Source organism: Trachemys scripta, chromosome 3, assembly GCF_013100865.1.
Source record: "Trachemys scripta elegans isolate TJP31775 chromosome 3, CAS_Tse_1.0, whole genome shotgun sequence".
NCBI classification, from domain to species: Eukaryota; Metazoa; Chordata; order Testudines; family Emydidae; genus Trachemys; species Trachemys scripta.
In genome coordinates, this window is record NC_048300.1 from 186485599 (window position 1) to 186508712 (window position 23114).

The 23114-nt window shown below is 37.6% G+C and overlaps 1 protein-coding gene across 2 annotated transcripts in view; it reads left to right on the forward strand.

The window, feature by feature from the left end:
• The window catches only part of GCFC2 (GC-rich sequence DNA-binding factor 2), a 45391-nt gene that overhangs the window by 17465 nt on the left and 4812 nt on the right, over positions 1-23114 (forward strand). The window contains exons 5-15 of one of the 2 annotated variants that reach the window (XM_034766617.1): positions 957-1045; positions 3134-3249; positions 5666-5852; positions 7958-8081; positions 8804-8885; positions 10355-10467; positions 11426-11625; positions 13488-13638; positions 17928-18049; positions 19530-19606; positions 20720-20786. In XM_034766617.1, the coding sequence (XP_034622508.1) occupies positions 957-1045; positions 3134-3249; positions 5666-5852; positions 7958-8081; positions 8804-8885; positions 10355-10467; positions 11426-11625; positions 13488-13638; positions 17928-18049; positions 19530-19606; positions 20720-20786 (1328 nt within the window). The remainder of the gene's footprint in view (positions 1-956; positions 1046-3133; positions 3250-5665; positions 5853-7957; positions 8082-8803; positions 8886-10354; positions 10468-11425; positions 11626-13487; positions 13639-17927; positions 18050-19529; positions 19607-20719; positions 20787-23114) is intronic. The other variant, XM_034766618.1, reaches the window with a different exon arrangement.

Genomic DNA, 23114 nt, shown 5'->3' on the forward strand with positions numbered 1-23114 from the left:
CATCTTTTCATGTGATGTGTGTGTGTGTGTGTGTGTGTGTGTGTGTGTGTGTGTATATATTTATATATATATATATACACACACTGCTTACTGTATTTTTCACTCCATGCATCTGATGAAGTGGGTTTTAGCCCACAAAAGCTTATGCCCAAATGACTTTGTTAGTCTCTAAGGTGTCACAAGGACTCCTTGTTGTTTTTGTTTGTCTGAGCAATTGGCTGAACAAGAAGTAGGACTGAATGGACCTGTAGGCTCTAAAGTTTTACATTGTTTTATTTTTTAATGTTATTTTTTGTTCATAAATCTACATTGTAAGTTCAACTTTCATGATAAAGAAATTGCACTACAGTAGTTGTATTAGGTGAATTGAAATAGTATTTATTTTGTGTTTTACAGTGCAAATATTTGTAATAAAAAATAAATATAAAGTGAGCACTGTACACTTTGTATTCTGTGTTGTAATTGAAATCAATATATTTGAAAATGTGGAAAAACATCCAAAATTTTTAATAAAATTTAATTGGTATTCTATTGTATAACAGCGTGATTAATCGTGATTAATTTTTTTAATTGCTTTACAGCCCTAATAGAACAATAACAATCTGTATTTACATATATTTAGTATGGATTATATACAGTTTGATTTGTAAAATAAAATATCCCAATGTGTTTGTAGGGCACAGTATTTTATGCTTGCCCTGGCTCTGCAGCAACAGTTAACTGAGAAACTATATTCTCAGGGACTTAATTTTCAGTAGTGGTCTATTCCTGCTGCGGCCTTTAAATCCCACTTTGAGAATCCCACCTGTGCTGTTCTTTCTGCCTGTCCCATTTTCCCAGTAATACTTGTAGGAACAGCAGCAAATATTTTTGGGGATGGTGGTGGGAGCTCAGAAAGGATAGATGGAGAGAAAAACTACTATTGGTCATATAATTACTCTTACTTTTACTTCCAGTACCCAAGAGTGATGGAGCAAGTGAAGATGATGAAATACAAAACATGTGGGAAGAACAGCAACTAAAGAAAGCAGTCAGACTCCCACAGGTGATGTGCTTTTTCTTTCACTGTTATTGCTTTTTTGCTGCTATGCAAGATAGTTTGTTTTGGGAGCAATATTAGAGCTCCTTCCTTGGTCATTGGATATGCTAATTTAGGGATCTGCAACATTTGGCATGCGGCCTGTCAGGGAAATCCGCTGGCGGGCCGGGACGGTTTGTTTACCTGCAGTGTCCGCAGGTTTGGCCGGTTGCAGTTCCCACTGGCCGCGGTTTGTCGGTCCAGGCCAATGGGGGCTGCGGGAAGCGGTGTGGGCTGAGGGATGTGCTGGCTGCTGCTTCCCGCAGCCCGCATTGGCCTGGAACAGCGAACCGTGGCCAGTGGGAGCTGCGATCAGCCGAACCTGTGGACGCTGCAGGTAAACAAACCGTCCCGGCCCGCCAGCGGATTTCCCTGACAGGACGCATGCCAAAGGTTGCCGATCCCTCTGCTAATTCATTAGGTGGCAGGAGAATAGAACTAGGCGAAGAGTGTGGTAATGCAGATCAGCAATTTCTCATTGCTAGCTGATCAGAGGAACAGCATTGTCATTAGCCTCAAAGGAAAGGTGTATTACTTTTGGAAAGGCAAAGAATCTGTGTCAGCTAAAAGTCTGAGAATGAAACTCTGAGCCAAAGTATCAACTGTGATGTGCAGGATCTTAAAAACAAAAGTACTCACAAACCAAAATGTTAAAATGCCATCCTCTAAAAGCTACACTAATAAACTGTCAACAAGGGAAGAAATGTTAAATGGGGGAAGAAACACTGTCATAATACTTCCCCCCTAGTACTAGATTGGTTATTTAACCTTTCTAGGGGCACTTTCCTGTGGCGTTCAACAGGGTTCCATCTTGTTTCCCTTTCTGTTCAATGTGTACATGGGCATTTGGGAGACTTTGTAAGAGAGTATGAACTATGGCACTTTCAATGTGCTGATGACCAAATAGGTGCTCCTTTAGCTAGTCTAGGTGAGATTGTGGCAGGTAAAAGAAACTGGCTGTCTAAAGCTCAATCTGGATATAATTGAAGGGATGCTGGGTTTATCTTCCCACTATATGTTTACAATCTGGTATTATTGGATACCCAGCTCCTATTAGACCATTGTATGGCAGTTGTTTCTGGGAAGGCATTTTTTCCTCTGTCTGGCAAGGAAATTGCAACCATTTCTTTCAGGTGTAGACTTGGTTGCCATTATGCATGACTTTGTCACTTCAAGACTAGATTAGTGTGATACTGTCTACATTGACTAGACCAGGGGTGGGCAAACTTTTTGGCCCGAGGGCGACATCGGCTTTGAGAAACTGTATGGAGGGCCGGGTAGGGAAGGCTGTGCCTCCCTAAACAGCCTGTCCCTCGCCCCCTCCCACTTCCCGCCCCATAGTTTGCCCACCTCTGGACTAGACCTTAAATCAACTTGGAAACTGAAGCTGACCTAGAATGCAGAACATCTTTTCTAAGCTGTGATTGGCTGAAATCCTTCTTTTGTCACAGTTACTTGCAATTTACACTTTCAAATTGTGGAACCTGTCGTATATTCACCTATTGTCAAAATTTCGAGTTTACTTAGGCATTTACTGTAGGGTAAAAATAAATTATTATATTTGCAGTCTGTTGCTTAATGCTTATATACTGTAGCCCTTCAATATTATTAACTGTTTAAGCCTCATGAGGAGATCATGAATTATTCCTAGAAATCTTGCATATAACAACATGGTTCTAAAACAAAATATAAAGGAAAAATGAGAGTATATTTACTGTTGGCTGTAAAGATGGGATTAAAACACATTAAAAAAATTACCTACCAGATCTCAGTTTTCAGGATGGAAATGTTCTGTACAATCCTGGAAATTGTAGGGATTTATCAGTTCATGAAGGGAGAGGAAAAACGTGTAACTCCAAAATAAAGAAATGTCTGGATAATCAGCTTTACCTGTGTATACATTTTGCACAGGAAACATCTAATTTTTTAGAAATTTGTATTACATTATGTACCTAGTAACAACAACTTGCTATATATTCTAATCACTGGGCCTGCTAAACTTACAGTTCCAGAGGAAAACAAGTTCATAAAAATTAACAATGCTAATTCTCACAGGGAATTAATGTAGACGCTTCTCTACATAAATCTCAGTCCATGAAAATAAGGTTTGATCCCTCTGTTTCACTGCCACCTGTGAACCTGGAAATTGTAAAGAAGCGTCTGAATACAAGGTAAGTGTTGCTAATGTGAAACATAAGTTTTGAGCATGCTATGTTACATACAGTGCTTTGTTAATGTCTTTTATGAACCAGTGTATCTCATTCTGTCACTACTGTTTGACTCTTTCTTCCACATACTAGAGGATCTTAGCATTATTGTTTTATGTGTAATGTACTTGCTGCTTTATCCGGAATAGGACTAAGATTTTTGTTTTGCTTGGTAGTAAACATTGTGGCAATGTCTATGTGGAGCTTTTTGTTAAAATCTCTTCCATTGTTTTACCACTAATGCAGAGCCGTGGGATGGAGTACTAATGTAGACTAATCAATGGTGTTTTCACCCCAAAGCCATGTGAACATGCTGTGAGAAGGGCTTGATGAGATGTTGATTAAAATGCTTTCCGTTCTTCTCTGCTAGCACCCCCACTGTTGCTAAAACTGGTGGTAATGCAGTCGTGGGAGATTAAGCAAACAGCACAAAGCTGAAGTCTTAACACCGATTTTAGGTCCTTGTCCTGTGGAGAGTTATGCACCAAGAGACCCATGCAGAGCCCTACTGACATCAGCTTTAAGAATTAGGGCTAAATTGGCTTAAAGAATTTTGCAGCAGTTAACATTTTTTTGCCTACTTTTCTGGAGAAGATTAGTTAAATTCTGGGTTCACTTGAATATAGAATCAAATTCAGAAAAGAGAATGAGGATATTAGGAACATAAAAAATTAGGTCACTTACTTGCAAGCCAGCAGGGATAAGAAAATAATTTAATTTGACCATAATATGTTGTTTAAAATATGCATAATTGCAGAAGGCTGAATTGAACATGATTTTTTGAATTGTGATTGTACTGTGTTTTCCTTTAGTTCGATTTGACCAGCTAGTCAATCATAATGACTCATTTTTTGACTTATTACTTAGTTTTTCAAAGTTGGAAGCTGAATCCCACTTCAAGAAAATGAGACAAACTGCAGCCCACATTCAATCCTGCTTTGCAGTGCTAAAAGTCTGTCCAAAATGGGCAGGCACTCAGAGTGGATTGTGCAGTTTTTTTAGGATATCAGGCCTCTCCTTTCTTACATGACCAGATGAACAGTGAAATAGTCAACAGTGTTGATGTTGAAGTATCATCATTAGCATCTAATCTACCACCCATGTAGATGAAAGCTGAGATTGGAGAAGAGTGGAAAGGCCAGTCCACACCCCACACATGGGGAAATGCTGGCATGACTAATTCTTAGTAGACTTTTTTAAATTGAGTGGGGGTAATGGAAGTAAGTACTATTATTACTAAACTAGAACTAGGCTTGCTGCATAAGAACATAGGAGCGGCCATACTGGGTCAGACCAAAGATCCATCTAGCTTAGTATCCTGTCTTCTGACAGTGGCCAATGCCCAATATAGTGATGACACAGGAAGAGAATATTCTAGAGTTCTACTGAACTGTTCACAGAGCAGTCACTCAGATGAACATTTTCCCTCAGTGAAATTAGACTTACGAACATAAGAATGTCAATACTGTGTCAGACCAAAGGTTCATCTAGCCCAGTATCCTGTCTTCTGACAGTGGCCAATGCCAGGTGCCCCAGATGGCACCATCAAGTGGTCCATCCCATCGCCCATTCCCAGTTTCTGGCAAACAGAGGCTAGGGACACCTTCCCTGCCCATCCTGGTTAATAGTCATTGATGGAACTATCTTCCTTGAATTTATCTAGTTCTTTTTTGAACCCTGTTATAGTGTTGGCCTTCACAACATTCTCTGGCAAAGAGTTCCACAGGTTGACTGTGCATTGTGTGAAGAAATACTTACTTTTGTTTCTTTTAAACCTGCTGCCTTTTAATTTCATTTGGTGACCCTTAGTTCTTGTGTTATGAGAAGGAGTAAATAGCACTTCCTTATATACACCTCTACCTCAATATAACGCCGTCCTTGGGAGCCAAAAAATCTTACTGTGTTATAGGTGAAACTGCGTTATATTGAACTTGCTTTGATCCACCGGAGTGCGCAGCCCCACCCCCCTGGAGCACTGCTTTACCGCGTTATATCTGAATTTGTGTTATATCGGGTCACGTTCTATCGAGGTAGAGGTGTACTTTCTCCACACCAGTCATGATTTTATAGACCTCAATCATGTCTCCACTTAGTTGTCTCTTTTCCAAGCTGAAAAGTCCCAGTCTTCTTAATCTCTCCTCATATGGCAGCCATTCCATATCCCTAATAATTTTTGTTGCCCTTTTCTGAACCTTTTCTAATTCCAATATATCTTTTTTGAGATGGGGTGACCACATCTGCACGCAGTATTCAAGATGTGGGCATACCATGGATTTATACAGAGGCAATATGACAAAATGATTGAAAAAAACTTAAGGTGGCTTAACTTGTTTGCAAGCAGTTTTTGTTAAGTTGTTTACAAATGTTTGGGTTTTTTCAGAATAACATCATTACAGGACCTTCATCGTGCTCACCAGAGGGAGCACGAAAAATATACACAGGACATTGAAAGCTCAAAGAGTACCATCCAGGAGTTAGAAAGATCTTCAAATGCAGCTCTGAATTACAAATTCTACAGGTCTATGAAAACTTACATGGAAAGCCTTGTAGATTGTTTGAATGAAAAGGTACCAACTTTTTTTTTTTAACGGGATGAGATGAGGTTTGTGATATTCAGCCAATAGAATAGTCACCTTCCTCTAGAAGTTAACATTTTGTTTCCACCAAGTATGGGGAAACAATATTAAAGGGACATCATAAATTTAAAAGCAATTCTGTCAGAAGGCTATCTTTTATGTAATGCTTAAGATTGTTTAACGAGACTAAAGAACATACTTAATATTCTTATTTTCAATTTGTCTTCTTTGTGGGGGGAATAGTAAAACCTCGGTGGTGATTGTAAAATCCAAGTATTGTCAAAGGGAATTTACTGTTAACATAATACCCTAAAACTACTTTTTTTTTTAAAAACCACCCTTTTAAATATTCTCTTCCTGTGTCATCACTATATTGGGCAGCTTTGGTATTTGACAGATGGCTTGAGTATAATTTTAGATCTTGTATTGCTCTGCCAACAACCAGATTTTTTCAAAATAAAAATATTGGACTAGAATAAGGATATGTGGACACACACATTAGAGTTATAAATTATGCCGTTTTAGGTAAAAATTGAAAATTAAGTTGAAGGTCTCACCTAAATCCTCAGATGTGTGCATCTTAAAACTTCCATAGGAATGTACTCAATATTATAGAATGGAGGGGGTGGGGGTTTCAAGTTTAGATTGAGATGGATTAGCGGAACTGGGGGGGAATTCTTTTACACCACCTGTCTGTGCTATATCTAACTAGCTGAAGCACACCTATTTGCTGTAGCCTTCCCATCATAACCACCATGTGCATTTAAAAGGAGGGGGATGGCAAGCAAAGCTTCTTACAGTCTGGGTGAGGCAAAGAATACACTGCCATTGTGTCCTGGGTGGATACGGCTATGTGGTCTGCATTACTGTATTTAGAGCTTAGACGCTACCTTTGAAACCTCTATTTAAATATCAGAAAGAGGGAGAATAACTGCTGGTTGCTCATTAAAATGAGCATGGCATTCAGTCCAAAATCTTAAATGTCCAAAAAAAAAAATTATTTGTCCATTTCACAACTTTATTTCAAATGATTAAGTAAACTGTAAAAGGAAAGTGAGGCCATGTGAATTAAAAGCTCCAACAACAGTTTTGCTGAAACCTTTTGGATGAGAGAATTCTCTAATTTCTCTTGATCGGAGGATAATTCTCTATCTTCCTAGTACTGGAACAGCTGAGTTACTTTAGACTACTGATGATTTTTAATTAGCTCAGAGTGTAACTTGGGCCTGTAAAGCTCACCTGAAATGAACCAGGTGAGCCACACTTTTTTAAACATGCTAGGATGGATTTGTGAAAGCCAATGGATTTCAAGGTCTCTAGTAGGGGTGATTCAAATAGGGGTATCCATGTTCTGTATAATTTTTACCCTGAAAAGTGACTGTGTTAATGGAACCTTACTTCACCTTAGTTCCTGGTGGATGGATGTTCTAAGTCGTCATGTTTACCTAAATGACAAAAAATAAGATTTTACTGCTTTTACTCCTTCTATCCCTGCAAAGCCCAACATAGCTAAGATTAATTTGGTATCTATTCCATCTTGTTCATCATGAACAAAAATTGCTTACTAAGTTCCAGGCAGTTACTCCCGTGTAAGCCTACTGGAGGCATTGAGATTGCAAAGATGTTAGTCTGATAACCTAATTCGAAGACAGTGAGGTGTAATACAGGTATAACTGAAGGTGAAATTTTGTCCTATTGAAACTTTTACTGGTAATGATGTGTGAAATGCATGGAAGACAGCAGCTTGATTACCAGAGTCCCTATTGAGCTTGTAAGGGCAGCAGTTAGAAAAAAGCATCTTTTTACTTGCAAACTGAACACATTACCTGCCATTCTAAGTATTCTGTTTATTCCTTCACCCATCTCAATAGCTGGTACTTCTCAGCTTATCATGAACTGAGCCTGAAAGGTCTAATCAAAAGGAATAGGAACTTATTACTCAAACTGGAAAAAATAATGTATATAGTTATTCATCGTTGTTATGTATAAAAATAATTGGGGAAACTACTTCGGCTTTTGCACATTTTTGCTTTCAGCTTTTCTTTTGTAATTCTAGCAGTTCACTGAAAATGTAATATCTATTGAATATATTTCAGCTACTTCATATTAATGAACTGGAGTCAGCTATGCAGATGCTACTTCAACAACAAGCCATAACTCTCTTGAAACGTAGGCAAGAGGATCTGAAAAATGAATCTGCTTATGTTCAGCTGCTATCAAGTTAGTATGACTTTTTAAAAATAAATTTTTCAGCAACTGAAGCTTTTGCACTTCCTCAACAGAAGTTGAGGGGAGGGAAGAGTGTGTGCGTGTGTGTGCAGTGTAAGATGCTTTCCAGCCCAATCAGGCTATTCTCTACTAGCTTAAAAGGAGATCAGAGAAAGAACAATTGATATTGGTGGACACAGACACAGTGAGCACTCAACAGCAACAGAAGGCAGCACTAGTGGAGGACTAGTCTGGTGCTGTTCTTTATCACTAGATCTAGGTTCCAAACCAGATAGTAATTATTCATAATATTTAAGGTTAGAATAACTTCTTGAATTGGAATAAAATTGTTGCCTAGTTTCAGTTTTGACTTACAAACTGAGAGAAGTCTCTAGCATTCATTGTCACCTTCAGCACTGTCAATAGTGTGTTCCATAAGACATTCATTTCTATCTCCAACAGATACCAAAAAGCAATAACTTCATCACTCACTTTCTGACCTCATACTGTGTTATATCAAGAAACTGGCATATCCGATTGTTACACAGTCCATACAGGTGTAATATTATTCTGCTTTAACATTGCAGAGGTTACTGATAAAGTGTTTTCATGCCATTTCTAAAATAATAAACTGTAGAGGGGGAAAAAATTAGTATGGACAAAAATATTTTGTATTCAAGAAAATGGAAATTTCAAACCAGCGGATGTTGTTATACAACTATTTCTATTCATAGGAAAGAATGGCAAGTCAACTGATGACAGCTTGGAAGATGATGAAAAAACAAAGCAGCTCCTGGAAGAGTGTGAGGCTCGAAGGTAATTATAAAACATAAATTCATATAACATTGATGATCACATATTGTTAGAGTAACTTTCTATTTTTCATGCAGTGGTGAATGTAAATATGCAGGGTTTCTAACCGGGAAGCTTTTATTTAACATTTTTCTTGGATTCTGTCTAATTTATTACCAAAAGGAATACTAACTAATTTGCCTTCCAAAACTTAGAATGGGACTATTTGGAGTACACTTTCACGTTACTTCTTAATGATCTTCACTGTCATGTTGCTTGGGATCTGAGCATCAATGGTTTTGTTTTCCCCAGAGAACCTAATGCATTGGTATTAAGAAAACTTCTTGTGAGATGATGGGAAAAGCTACTATTCATTATCAGTGTTATGAACTTGTGTAGAAACAAACTTTAGATCATTGTGTGGGCAACCAAAATGCTGTCAATAAGCACCATGATTCCAATAGGTGAAATTTTTTCACTTATCATAGAATCCCACAAAGTGGAGATGAAAATGACCTGTTAAATCATCTCGTTCAATCAGTAGCTTTTCCCCTCAGTTCATAAGAAATTTTCTTGATCTAATGTTAGATCCTAGACTACTATCATTGTAGAAGACCTTTCTGTTTAAAAAACAATAAATTATTAGCAAGTATTTGAAAGCATGTAAAATGAGCAAAAGAAACTTGTTTTATACTGAAGTGCAATAAAATAAGGTAATGAATTGAGTCTAGTGCACATTGAAGAGGCATTGTCTTTGGAATTAAAATAGATGAAAAATACCTAAATTAAGCTTCTTACTGTACTAAATATTTAGAACAGTTAAGTGAGAAGCAAAAGTATTACATTGATGTAAAAGATTTATTTTCATGTAAACAACTGAGCATTTTCCAGAAGCAGATATATGGGTTCTGGAATCTGCAGCCTCATGTGACCTCTTTCTATGTTTATAGTTAAATTGGAACTCAACTACATCTCTGAATTTTTACGTGGTCTGTTGCACAATGAAGTCTTGGGTGCTCCAATTCTAGGTCTTATGGGCTCTGCAATTTATGGTGCCAGACCTCATTATGCACCAGAGCTCTCAGTTAAAAGAAATACTGTATCATGGTCCAGCACAGAGAGAACTGAACCTGAAGTTCAATATTGAAGGTGGGGTGGGAGATGTCGGGAAAGCTGGGACTGAAATGGGGGTAGAAACTAATGGAGGAAAGGTTAAGGTCCTACTGGGCGCACACATCCCCAATGATAAGTGTTCTGATATTTTTAATCCCAGTTTCCAAAACCATTTTACACAAGTTTTCCACTTCCTTTTAGCTCTACTTTATTACAAAATTGCCGTTTTTGCTCTGTTGGTCAGTGCTGATGATATTTCCTTTTGCATACTCTTTTCTCTCTCCACTTTTATTGTAAAATAATCTGCCTTCATAAAAGTTTTCTCTCTTAGATATAGATTTGCTGAAGGGTCTCTAATGTGACTTCATTACAAAATATAGGACATGCAGAAGGCAAGCAAGAGAGAGTTGTGGGAAATCTGATCACCATGAGGGCATGTCCAGTGATGATGAGCTGTCTGCAGCAGAGATGACTGATTTCCAGAAAAACAAAGGTCAGTGACTGCCTTGTAATGAACAAAGTCCTTCCATATTTCTAAGATAAAGATAAGTTGCTTTTGAAAAAAAGACTACACCTGAATTGAAAACTATGCATTTATAGTGAGGAAATACACTGGAGCAACTTTGATTCTTAAGTTAATAATTTTTTTTGTTGGTGGGAATATAGAGAACACATAATGGTGTGCTGTGGTATATTGGTTTTGTTAGCATGAGTTTTTGGGATGGCCACATGACTTGCACACAGTGAAGCCATAAGTGAATTATAGGTTATCCCCCAAAGAATTCTGACAAAATCTGATGCCACACTACCATGTATTTCGTATGCCGCTTATTTGTAAAGAAATTTTTTTTAGCTCTTTAGAGACTATTTTTTGTTTTTTTTCCTATGGTTAAAAGCAGGCTTCTCTAATCACCTTGAGTATAGATGCACAGGGTTCAGAGGGAGAGGAAAAATATAAGTAACTTACTTACAGTGCTTCTAAAATAGTTTCCAATGGATAATCACATCGTGGTTTTAAAGTCTGAAATTTTGATTCCTTCTAAGATTAGAAGCAAATCCTGCACTGAATAGCTGTAGATCTATCTCCCTATTGCTTTTTGGGATAGAGCTTGCAAGATATTGATCATTTAAACCTGCTGCTACTTCAAGACTGAACCTTGTCTGTCCTGAGTTTTGTGCCAATATAATTTTTTTTTTGAGTGGTGGGGGAGGTCCATATCTTTTGGGGGGAGAATTTAAAAATAAAGATCAACTGTTAGAAGCTTCTCAGGGAGTTGGAATATTAGAATAAATTCTATCAGAGACAGAGAAGAGGAAGGTTCATGAAAAAAGCAGTTTGTCACATGGATACATCCTCCATGTGTGCTGTCTATGCATATTCTGTTTTAGTTTGTGCGTCCATAAATATTTTTAGTAATATTTCTCTATATACAAATATATTTTATCCACAGACGATATCTTACAGGCGAGTAAGAAAATCTGTGAAGATGTGCATGCAGATTTTTGCAACATCGGGAATATCCTGTTGAAATTTCATCAATGGAGACAGAAGTTTCCTGACTCTTATTATGATGCTTACATTAGTTTATGCCTGCCTAAACTTTTAAGCCCATTAATCAGAATTCAGTTAATAGGCTGGAATCCTCTTGAGGTATGTTCATTAGTAAATTTTTTCACTTATCAATTGGCACACTGTACTTTATTATACACATACTGCGCTAGCATTCCATCTGCTTCTCTGTGAAATTCAAGGTTAGTTCTAGTCTGTAAAGCCCTATGTTATAAGGGGCCTCATTACCTTAGGGACCTGTCTTTATCCCTAGGCATCACTTTCAATAGCTGTTATCTGTGGAGTGCAGTGTATCTAATGGCAGTTCAACAGACTTGTACCTGGGGACTGGAATCTGAGTGTTTGTGGTGAAGGGTTTCCAACTGGAATTTTTTTGTCTCTGGAGGTCTGCCAGAGCATGAGTTTACAGGTGTCAATGAACAGTGCAAGAGTTAGGTCAAATATGGTTTGAGTGTGAATCATTTTGGTATATATTGTTATAATAAAATAGAGTTAAAGGTGTGGAATGGTACTGTAATGCTTTCTCTGTCATGCCCCCAGATGCCTTACAATGGGTACATTAAAAAATCAGTAAAGATGTATTATGTTACCCTCATATTTGAAAAGTCTGGCAGGGATTTTCAAAAAAGACCTAACTCCCATAGAACTCCTTGAGACCCATTTTATCCTATCAAACTAATCTGATTTTTTTTAAAAATAAGATCACAGAGTTGATTGATAAAGGTAATAGCGTTGTTGTAATATACTTAGACTTCTGTAAAGTGTTTGACTTGTTACCACATGACATTTTTGAGTGCAAAACAAGAACAGTATAAAATTAAGATTACACACATTACATTGATTAAAAACTAATAGATCTCAAAATGTAATTGCAAATGGGAAATCATCAAGCAGGTGTATTTTTAGTGGGGTGCAGTAGGGATCACTTCTGGGCCCTACACTATTTGACATTATTAAAAACCTGGAAATAAAAATAAAATAATACTTTCAGGATGGGGGACTCTATCGTGGGAAGCAGACACTCTGGGAAAAAAAAAACTGGGGAGTTATGGTGGATAATCAGCTGAACATGAGCTCCAAATGCAATGCTGTGGCCAAAAGGGCTAATGCAATACTTAAGTGTATCAAGAAGAATCTTGAGCGGGAGCAGAATGGTTATTTTACCTTCGTATTTGGCACTGGTGCGACCATTGCTGGAATACTGTATCCAGTGTTGGTGCCCACATTTCAAGAAGGATGTTGATAAACTGGAGAGGGTTCAAGACATGCCTTATAGTGATAGGCTCCAGGATCTCAATTTATTTAGCTTAACAAAGAAAAGGTTAAGGGGTGAGTTGGTTACAGTCTGTAAATATCTACATGCAAAACAAATATTTGATAATGGGCTCTTCAGTTTAGTAGAGAAAGGTATAGCACAATCCAATGGCTGGAAGTTGAAGCTAGACAAATTCAAATAGGTAATTTTTAACAGTGAGAGTAATTAATCATTGGAACAATTTACCAAGGGTAGTGGGATTCCCTATCACTGGCAGTTTTAAAATCAAGATTGAATGTTTTCCTAAAAGATATGCCCTAGCAATTATTTTTGGAAAAGTTCTATGCCCCCAGTATACAGGAAGCCAGACTTAGATGATCACAGGCATTGTGATCTACAAAGAATTCAACATTTTAATCCTAATTTTCTTCCTAGTCTTCTTGCTTAGCCATTGCACTTTCTGCCTTTGCAGCCAGCATCTTTTTGATCTATCTTTTTGGTCTTACTCAGTTGTTCAGATAGTTCTTGGCTTTCCTTCATAAAGTGAAAGATCATTTTTTGTATTTTGCCCGTTGTCCTGGGAGAGAATTGTCATTGGGAAATCCATTAGTGAAAATACTTTGACAAAAATATCTTGTGTGAGTCCTCAGTGGCCTGATGCCTCTCATTGATTGTTTTTCTTAAGCAGAATTCCATAGATCTGAATGAGATGCCCTGGTTCAGAGCTATAGAAGAATTTAGTGATGCCAAAAATGTGCCACAATCCAAGAGAAATGATGACCCTGATCAAACAATTTTGCCTACAATCACCGAGAAAACTATTCTTCCTAAAATTACAGGTATGTTAAGACTGCTTCAATAGCGTTAACTATAGTTAGGCAATTAACATTTTAGCCTTCTTGCTCAATTTAACCAATATTATTTAGTTACTAACAATGGTAAAGCTAGATTTCTTGTTGCAGCACGTAAGCTGTTATATAGGTCTTCAGGATGAGGCCAAGGGGCTGTGGTGTCAAGCACACTATAAGTAGGGAGCTTGTCATTCAAACAGTAGATTTCTTGGAGAAGACTGGAAAGGATAAGGGGTTTTCCATGTGAAAACAAACATCATAGCTATTGTAACCCACACACATTTAGTGTGGCACTCTGTCACTTTCTGGTGGTGACTGGGCCACAGATGGCTGTTGATGAGCCTACTAAAGCTTTGGCTAACCAACTTGGGTCTCTTAGTTCAGGAAGGTAAAGGTTTATGCTTTAAGATTTGGATGTCCCTTCCTGCCACCAGTGACTCACCCAAGGATGTTGTGTTACACTGTTCATAAAAGCAGGCAGTTTGATATCAAATAGGGAGCTATGACTGCTTTCTAGAACCATTTTTGTATGTTTTATTCTCACTGCCTTCCGTAGCTAAGTTAAAATGAAGTGCTATATCAAATATTTTCCTCTTCTAATTTAAGCAGTTAGTTCTTGAGACCCTTCATATTTTTTTACATAATATTTGGTAAGGGTCTATTACATGTATAAATAAATAAGGTATTCTGAATTATTTAAATTTGACTCCTAAAGTCCGTAGAAAGTTGTATGTTACTCCAGATCACCTCTTGAATTAATCATAAATGACATTGATTTCACAATGTATTCTTGGTTTGTCTATATGCTTCTTATGGCCCCTCATCATAGCATCTAGGTACCATGTACGTAACTGAGTAGGAAGTATTTGTCTGTCAGAACCATACAGGGAAATAGGTTTTTTCAAATACATTTTTGAAGTAGATCTATTAATGTATAAGTATATGCAAAATTAGCAGAACTCACTTGCAAAATGTACTTTATATTCACTGAATATACCGATTCTTCAGACAAGTAGCTCCATTATGTGTATGGGTATATAAAGATTTGTATGTAATTACTAGTCTACGTAAAGAATGAATTACTACTAAGGACATTTCTGCTGTCTGGGGCATCCGAAGCTACACAGAGTATCCCTCATGTTGTGGATGAGGGAATGTCAGGCATAATATAGGTTGCTCCAAATATATATTGAATGAGGAGCCATGGATCTATGGTTGTGAGTCAGACCAACTTTCTGTCCTTGTATTTATTTATTTTTAAGTCCCAGTTATGGAAACAACCCTGATAAAAAGAATGTCTCAATTGACCAGCCTCTCTGTCTCAATTAGCCTCTTGAAATCAGAGTCTACAACAGGTAAGTTTGAATGGAGGTATGAAGGGGTTGGACCAAACCCACGAGGGAATTCATTGCCTGAAACCAGAGATCCTCACAGCGCCTGCCATTGGCCACTGTCGGAAGACAAGATATTGGGTTAGATGGACCATTGGCCTCACCCAGTATGGCCGTTCTTATATTCTAAAACTAAAACTAGAATCGGGTGCTAGAATGTGAGAACCATGTGGGTGACTGAGTCAAGTAGTTGGAGAAATGACCCAATTCAAGATTAGTGTTCTTGGAATGAGTGAAAAGAGATGAAGTGGAGGTGGAAGACTCCATTCAGATGGTATCACAGCACCCTATTCAGGAAGGCAAAATGATACTCTCGTAGAGGGAGTTGGAGTATTCCTCTACAGAAAAGCAACATAAGCTCTACAGGAATGGGGACAAGTTAACTTACGAATTATAAGAGCATGTTTGTTACAAATCATGCTAAAGTAACTATCATCTGGTGTTATGCACCTACCAGTGAACATGATGAACAAGTAAAAGATGCATTGCATAGTAAGTTGAAGGATGTATTAAACCAGGTCCACACTTATGATGTCATTCTTGTTATGGATGACACGAACCCGACAACCTCAGATATGAGCATTGCCTGAGTAAATACAGAAGTGAAGGGTGGGCGGACAATGGTGATTTACTAAGCTGTGTATTGGGTATAACCTGTACATTAGAGGGACACTTTCCCTCATCTAGGAAACAAAAACTAATATGGAGGTCAAATGGTGGAATTATCAAGAAACAATTGAATCACATTGTCATCAGCAGATGGTGGAGAAGATAAGTGCTGGATACATAATCTCTTACAAGTACTGATTTAGGAAATGACCACTATCTTGTCACTGGAACAGTTAGAATAAAGCTAAAAAGACAAGCTAATCAGAAAAGAGAGATGGAATTCAGTGTGAAGGAACTATCTGACCTGGGAATCAGGAGGGATTTTAAAATCTAGCTCTCAAGCAGATTCCAAGAGCTGTGGGTAATAAATGATGATATAGAGTAACAATGGGCTCACTTTAGAAATGTCTGTCAGGAAGCTTCCACAACTTCATTTGCACCAAGGAGATCAAGGAAAGAAGAGTGGATACATTCAGGCACATGGAAATTGATTGAAGAAAGAAAACCTTTAAAAAGAGGCAAGCACAGGTGACACGTGAAAAACAATGCACACTGTAATGGGCGTATGTAGAGAAAGATAAGTAAAGAAGTTGTGATGAAAAGGTAAGAGAATGGCTTGACAAAAATGTTAGAGAAGCTGAAGGTGCATCAGTGAGAGACGAAACTGAGAAACTGGTCCGTATGAATAAGCAATTATCATCATGGTTCCAGAGTCACAGTGGTATTGTAAATGTGAAAGATGGAAGATAGTTAACAATGGAAGCAGAACGATGGTGAGAACATTTTAAGGAAGTACTCAACCAACCACAGCCAACAATTCTAATGGATGGATGTGACAAAGGTGAAGATTTAAATATCTCACTGCTACAAATTTCAGAAGCAGAAATAGAGGAGGCAGTTAAGCAGCTAAAAAATGTGAAAGTGCCTGGTCACGATAAAATCACTGCTGAAATGCTTAAAGCTGGGGAGGAGGTGTAGTTCATGAAATACATAAACTTTGTAATATAGTTTGGGGGAAGGTGTGATCTGAAAATCGTGATAATTCCTTGATGCGAAAAGCAACATCAAAGGAAGATACAGCAATTAAATGAAGTAAAAGAAAACCTCAAGATCGACTGTGCAGATGACATTGTTCTGTTGGACACACCTGATGATGCTCTGAAAAAGATCACCACCAATGTCAAATGTGAGGCTGCCAAAGTAGGATTAAGAATTGGCCAAAAGAACAAGAACGTCATGATCATTGAGAGCAATGATAATGCATATGTGATCAATAGTGAAGCTACAGCCTGGATAAGTAGTTGGTATATCTTGGAAGCACAATGATTGCTGATGGCCAGCTCTGTAAGGAGGTAGAAGCAAGAATGGGGAAGGCAAGTGGAACCTTTTCAAGACTGGCAAATATCTGGAAAAAATAAGGAGATTCATGCAAGAACCAAGATAAAGTTATACAATGCCATTGTAATATCCACATTGTTATATGCTTCTGAAACTTGACAAATGCTAGAAACCAACAACAGGAAACTTAATGCATTTTGTCAGAGATGCTTGCAAAGAATACTTAGTGTCCGCCGACGGGATAAACCAGGGGTTCTCAGACTGGGAGTCGTGACCCCTCAGGGGGTCACAAGGTTATTATGTGGGGGTCACAAGCAAGGTGTCAGCCTGCACCCTAAACCCACTTCACCTCCATCATTTATAATGGTGTTAAATATAAAAAAAATCTTTTTTAATTTAGAAGGGGAGGTCCCACTCAGAGGCTTGCTGTGTGAAAGGGGTCAGTAATACAAAAGTTTGAGAACCACTGGGGTAAACTAACCAGTGCTAATGTATTACAGAAGACTGCTCAGCAGACTGTAGAGACAATGATTTGAGAAAGAAGGCTGGTTGAGTGTGTCGTATGGATGTCAAAAAACTGTATTCTTAGATAAGCCTTTGATTGTATACCACCTGATGGAAGATAGAAAAGAGGAGGACAACAGATGATACATAAGAAAACCATTAGAAAGATGTTGCTGTCATGGAAACAGACTATAAAGGAGGAAGAAATGTGGCATTAGACAGGTAGAAAGACTGGGTTTGCTTATGTATTGCAAAGCACGAGAGCATCTAATGAAAAAATCTGCTTATGCTTATTGTAAAGATGAAGAATGAAGTAACATTATCTTTTGCCTGGTGGACACTTGTATGCAAATTAAGTTTATCTCCTGTTTAGAGTGACATTTTAAAACAAGCAAGTAACTACTTGTACATCATTTCTGAAATAATGTTTTTCAGGCTTTGTAGAGCATGTGTGGGATCCTTTGTCAACTTCACAAACAGTCAGTCTAGTTCAACTCTGCAAAAATATCTTTGAAGAACATTCCCTTTCCAAAAATGAATCCAGTAAAGCAAAACAGGTAAAAACCACTGTGCTGTGAGAGACCAGAAGAAAATGGTATATTTTAAAGACATTGATAGATTATATACTCTTCCTACCCTTGCTGTATGCATTCATCATATAATTCTAAAGTTGCTGGTTGCCTGTAATAAGCAAAAATTTGAAGCTAAGATTGTTCTGCTCTCAGATGTGCAAATGCAGCTCCCTTTTATCTGTGGGAGATGTGTATATCTTTGGGCAGAAATTGGCTCTTGCTACTAGAAAAATCATGACTACTGTTAGCAAGAGGCTTGTCATAATTGTAATCTTTTTGCTCCTCTGTGAAGATGAATCTTCAAGAACTTATAACTTTGCATTTGATTAAAAAAAAAAAAAAGAATTAAATGCACAACTTTTAACTGTTTAAAATTTTAAGGATGCTTCCGAGCTCAAATCTTTTTCACTGGTGTAGAACTACACCAGAGCTAAAGAAAAGCTTTAAAAAAAAAATGCAGGCCTGTTTAAGTTTCACTAAGTGGCTTCCTTTCTAGAAGGATTTTAATTTATAAAAATATGGATAATCATTCCACCAGTGAAAAAGATCTCTATAATGTTAATTAAGCATTTTATAATTGTGCACTTTGAGTTCATGATTCTCTACTCCAGTATGCTAGTTTCATTCCTATGTAAATCCAAGGAATTTCACCATCATAAAATTGGTGAAATTGAGTAGAAAATCAGATCTCGAATATGAAAACCCATGGGTCTACCTGTCAACCAGATCACTGCTTTGAAACTGGGGAAATCAAATACAGTAGTACCTTTTCAGCATATTTTTGATGTCTTGGCTAAAGTCAGAAAAATAAAACTAAAAATTACCCACATTTTAATTTGATAAGTGTAGAGACATTGTGTAAAGCTCTTAGTTACTTTTTCTATCCAAAGGTCTATCTGTGGTATTGCTTATGACACAATTAGTTATGTAGAATTTTTCAGTTCTTCTATATGATGAATCTCTTGTTTAACCACCAGTTTCGTTTTGTAGTTATAAGAACATAAGAATGGCCATACTGGGTCAGATCATAGTCCATCTTGCCCATTATCTGTCTCTGACAGTGGCCAATACCAAAGCGTCATGGGAGGTGTATAGAATAGGGCAGTTATGGAGTGATTTGCCCCTGCCTTCTACTTCTAGTTATAGATTATGTATAATAATTTTGCTAGTAAAATAACATGCAGCAACTGGCATCATTTGGGGAAAATTAAAATTAAAACACCACAATGACAAATGGTCAAAGAGCATGGTAGGGTCAGTTAAAATTGCAACCAGCTGATAACCATAGCTAAGAAAATATATATAAAACAGGTGGCAACTGTTTTAGTCTATAATAAATGTATCACATTCATCTAAAGGGAAATGCTGACTTCAAAATTATATCTTACAATATATCAGCTATCATTTACATGTTTTTATGGGGAGCTATTGGTATGTCAATGATAAATCTCCAATTTTTTAATAGGATCTGGTAAACTCAATTGTTTCAAGAATGAAGAAGTCGATAGAGGAAGATGTCTTTATTCCTCTGTATCCTAAAAGGTAAGGCTAATTCTGTAAAATACCAACACTTCATTGGAAGTGAGGTCCCAGTTTAATATACAGTCAACATGAATTGGAAACTAATGGAATGGAAGGTTGCAGGAAAACTTCGTGAAATAGCTACAATTCCCAATGTCTGCTATGTCATTATGAGTCAGGTTGGGAAGCCCTTACTCAAGCTCGTGAATAGTACCTCTCAGAAGCAGTCCTGTTTATTAGAGGAATTGAAATCAGTGGGACTAGTCCTGTGAGTAAGTGCCCCACAATGTAAGAGCTCCTCAGTCTGGCCCTATGTATTAATTGGTGATCGTTAAAAGGGTGCTTTGGCCCAGCTGGCCTGTATTTCCCCTTTGATTCATCTCCTCCTCACAGTCACAAATTGTTACTGTTTCCCTTCAGTCTTTTCACTGTGAAGAAAAATACCGAGCTGGTTTTTTAATTTGCTTAATCCAGTTTGCTTTATTGGATTTGTTTATCACTATATTCTGTATATTTCACAATTTGGAATTAATGGAAATCCCTCTTTTTAGGAGAGACACAGGATTGAAAACTAGGATAACGTTGGGGAAAATGCATTGCTAAAGCTGATATAGGAAGTTTGCAGAGTGTCTGGCTCTGTACAGTGCTGTGTCAGTCTGATATCAAGTGTGGTTAAGTGTTTCCAATTGCTACTTTTAGTAGGGACTATCAAGAGACTAGTGATGGGTTCCAAATTTAAAAAGAACAGGAGTACTTGTGGCACCTTAGAGACTAACAAATTTATTAGAGCATAAGCTTTCGTGGGCTACAGCCCACTTTTGCATCTGAAGAAGTGGGCTGTAGCCCATGAAAGCTTATGCTCTAATAAATTTGTTAGTCTCTAAGGTGCCACAAGTACTCCTGTTGTTTTTGCGGATACAGACTAACACGGCTGCTACTCTGAAACCTGTCCAAATTTAAAGTTAGGTCTCAGCTCTGTTACATATTTTATGGTTGTGGCCCTCTTTATTGATTGAGAACTGAAATTAACATCCATCAGTATACAGAAGAGATCAGTTGGCTGGATATTTTTTTCTAAACAAAAACCATGAAAATGTTATTTTATCAATTTCCTGTTACACTTTCCATGACCAGCGCTGTGGAAGACAGAATATCGCCACAATCAAAGTTCCAAGAAAGACAGTTTTGGTCAGCTGTAAAGGTAAGCAAGAGGTACCTAATTTCTCCCTGAAAAATCATTTGGGCTAAAATATTTCATGCTTGATCTCAACCGAGAAATACATATTCAGGGAAGTTTGATATCCTGGGGATAGTGCATTGTACTGGGAAGGATATACGTAGTTCTCAATGAAAAATAATAGAAATCATAGAAATGTAGGAGTGGAAGGGACTTTATAGATCATCTAGTCCAGTTCCCTGAACTGAGACAGAATTAAGTACTATTTCTAGAGTAGACCATCCCTGACATGTGTTTGTCTAACCTGTTCTTAAAAAACTCCAGTGACGGAGATTCCACAGGATAACTTGTTTTAGTGCTTAACTACGTTTACACTTAGGAAGTTTTTCCTAATGTCTAACCTAAATCTCCCTTGCTGCAATTTAAGTCCATTACTTCTCATCCTGTCCTCAGTGGTTAAGGAGAACAATTTATCACCGTTTTCTTTATAACAACCTTTTATATACATGAAGACTGTTAACATGTTCCCCCTTGGTCTTCTCTTCTCCAGACTAAACAAACCCATTTTTTTCAATTTCCTCATAGGTCATGTTTTCTAGACCTTCAGTCATTTTTGTTGCTTTCTTCTGGACTTTCTCCAGTTTGTCCACATCTTTCCCAAAGAGTGGTGCCCAGAACTGACTCTAGTTGAGGCTTTATCGGTGCTGAGTACAGTAGAAGAATTACTTCTCATGTCTTGGTTTCAGTACTCCTGCTAAAAAGTCCCAGAACGATGTTTGCTTTTTTTGCAGCAGTATTTCATTGTTGAGTCATATTTTGTTTGTGATCCACTATAGCCCCCAGATCCTTTTCCTAGGCAATCATTACCCATTTTGTATTTGTGCAATTGATTATTCCTTCTTAAGTGGAGTACTTTGCATTTGTCCTTATTGAATTTAATCCTATTTATTTCTGACCATTTCTCCAGTTTGTCAAGATCATTGGTGTTGGTCCTGCTTTGAGCAGGGGGTTGGACTAGATGGCCTCCTGAGGTCTCTTCCAACCCTAATCTTCTATGATTCCATAATTTTGAATTCTAATCCTGTCCTCCTAAACATTTGCAACCCCTCCCATCTTGGTATCGTCTGCAAACTTTATAAATGTCACTGTCATTTTTCAAATCATTTATGAAGATATTGAATAGAACCAGACCTAGGACAGATCCCTGCAAGACCACACTCAATATGCTCTTCTGGTTTGACTATGAACCATTTATAACTACTCTCTGAGTACAGTTTTCCAACCAGTTGTGCATGCACCATTATAGTAGGTTCATCTAGCCTGTATTTCCCTACTTTGTTTATAAGAAGGTCATGTGAGACAGTATCAAAAGCCTTACTAAATTTGAGGTATATCACATCTACTGCTTCCCCATATCCACAAGGCTTCTTACCCTGTTAAAGAAGAATATCCGGTTGGTATGACATGGTTTGTCCTTAACAAATCCATGTTGACTGTTACTTATCACCTTATTATTTTCTAGGTGCTTACAAATTGTTTGATTATTTGCTCTATTATCTTTCCAAGTACCAAAGTTAAGCTGACTGGTCTATAATTTCCTGGGTTGTTCTGATTCCCCTTTTTATAGATAGGTACTATATTTACCCTTTCCCAGTCCTCTGGGATCTCTCCCATCCTCAATGAGTTCCCAAAGATAATCATTAATGGCTCAGAGATTTTCTCAGCCCAATCCTTAAGTATTCTAAGATGTATTTTGTCAGGCCTTGCCGACCTGAAGACCTCTAACTTGTCTAAGTAAATCTTAACTTGTTTTTTCCCTGTTTTAGCCTCAGATTCTACCCCATTTACACTGATGTTCACTATGTTAGTTGTTTGATCACTGTTAACCTTTCTGGTGAAAACTGAAACAAAAAGGCATTTAATACATTCGCCTTTGCTGCATTTTCTGCATTTGTCTTTCTCTCCTCATTGAGTAATGGGCCTACCCTGTCCTTGGTATTCCTCTTGCTTCTAATGTATTTGTAAAATATTTTTTTGTTACCCTTTATGTCCCTGCCTAGTTTAATCTCATTTTGTGCCTCAGCCGGTCTGTGCTTTTGTTGTTTTTTTATATTCATCCTTTGTAGTTTGATCTAGTTTCCGCTTTTTGGATGACTCCTGTTTTAGTTTAAGGAATGTGTGCTCTTCAAAGATAATTGGTTGTGAAATAATGGTTATAAATGTGCTGTCATTTGAATGTACTTATCCATCGATTTACACAAATGCCAGATCCTCCCCATCTCACCCCAGACCTTGGCCAACCATTCTTGCCCTGCATATTTCCTCTTTTCATCACTTGCTTCACTTGAGAGG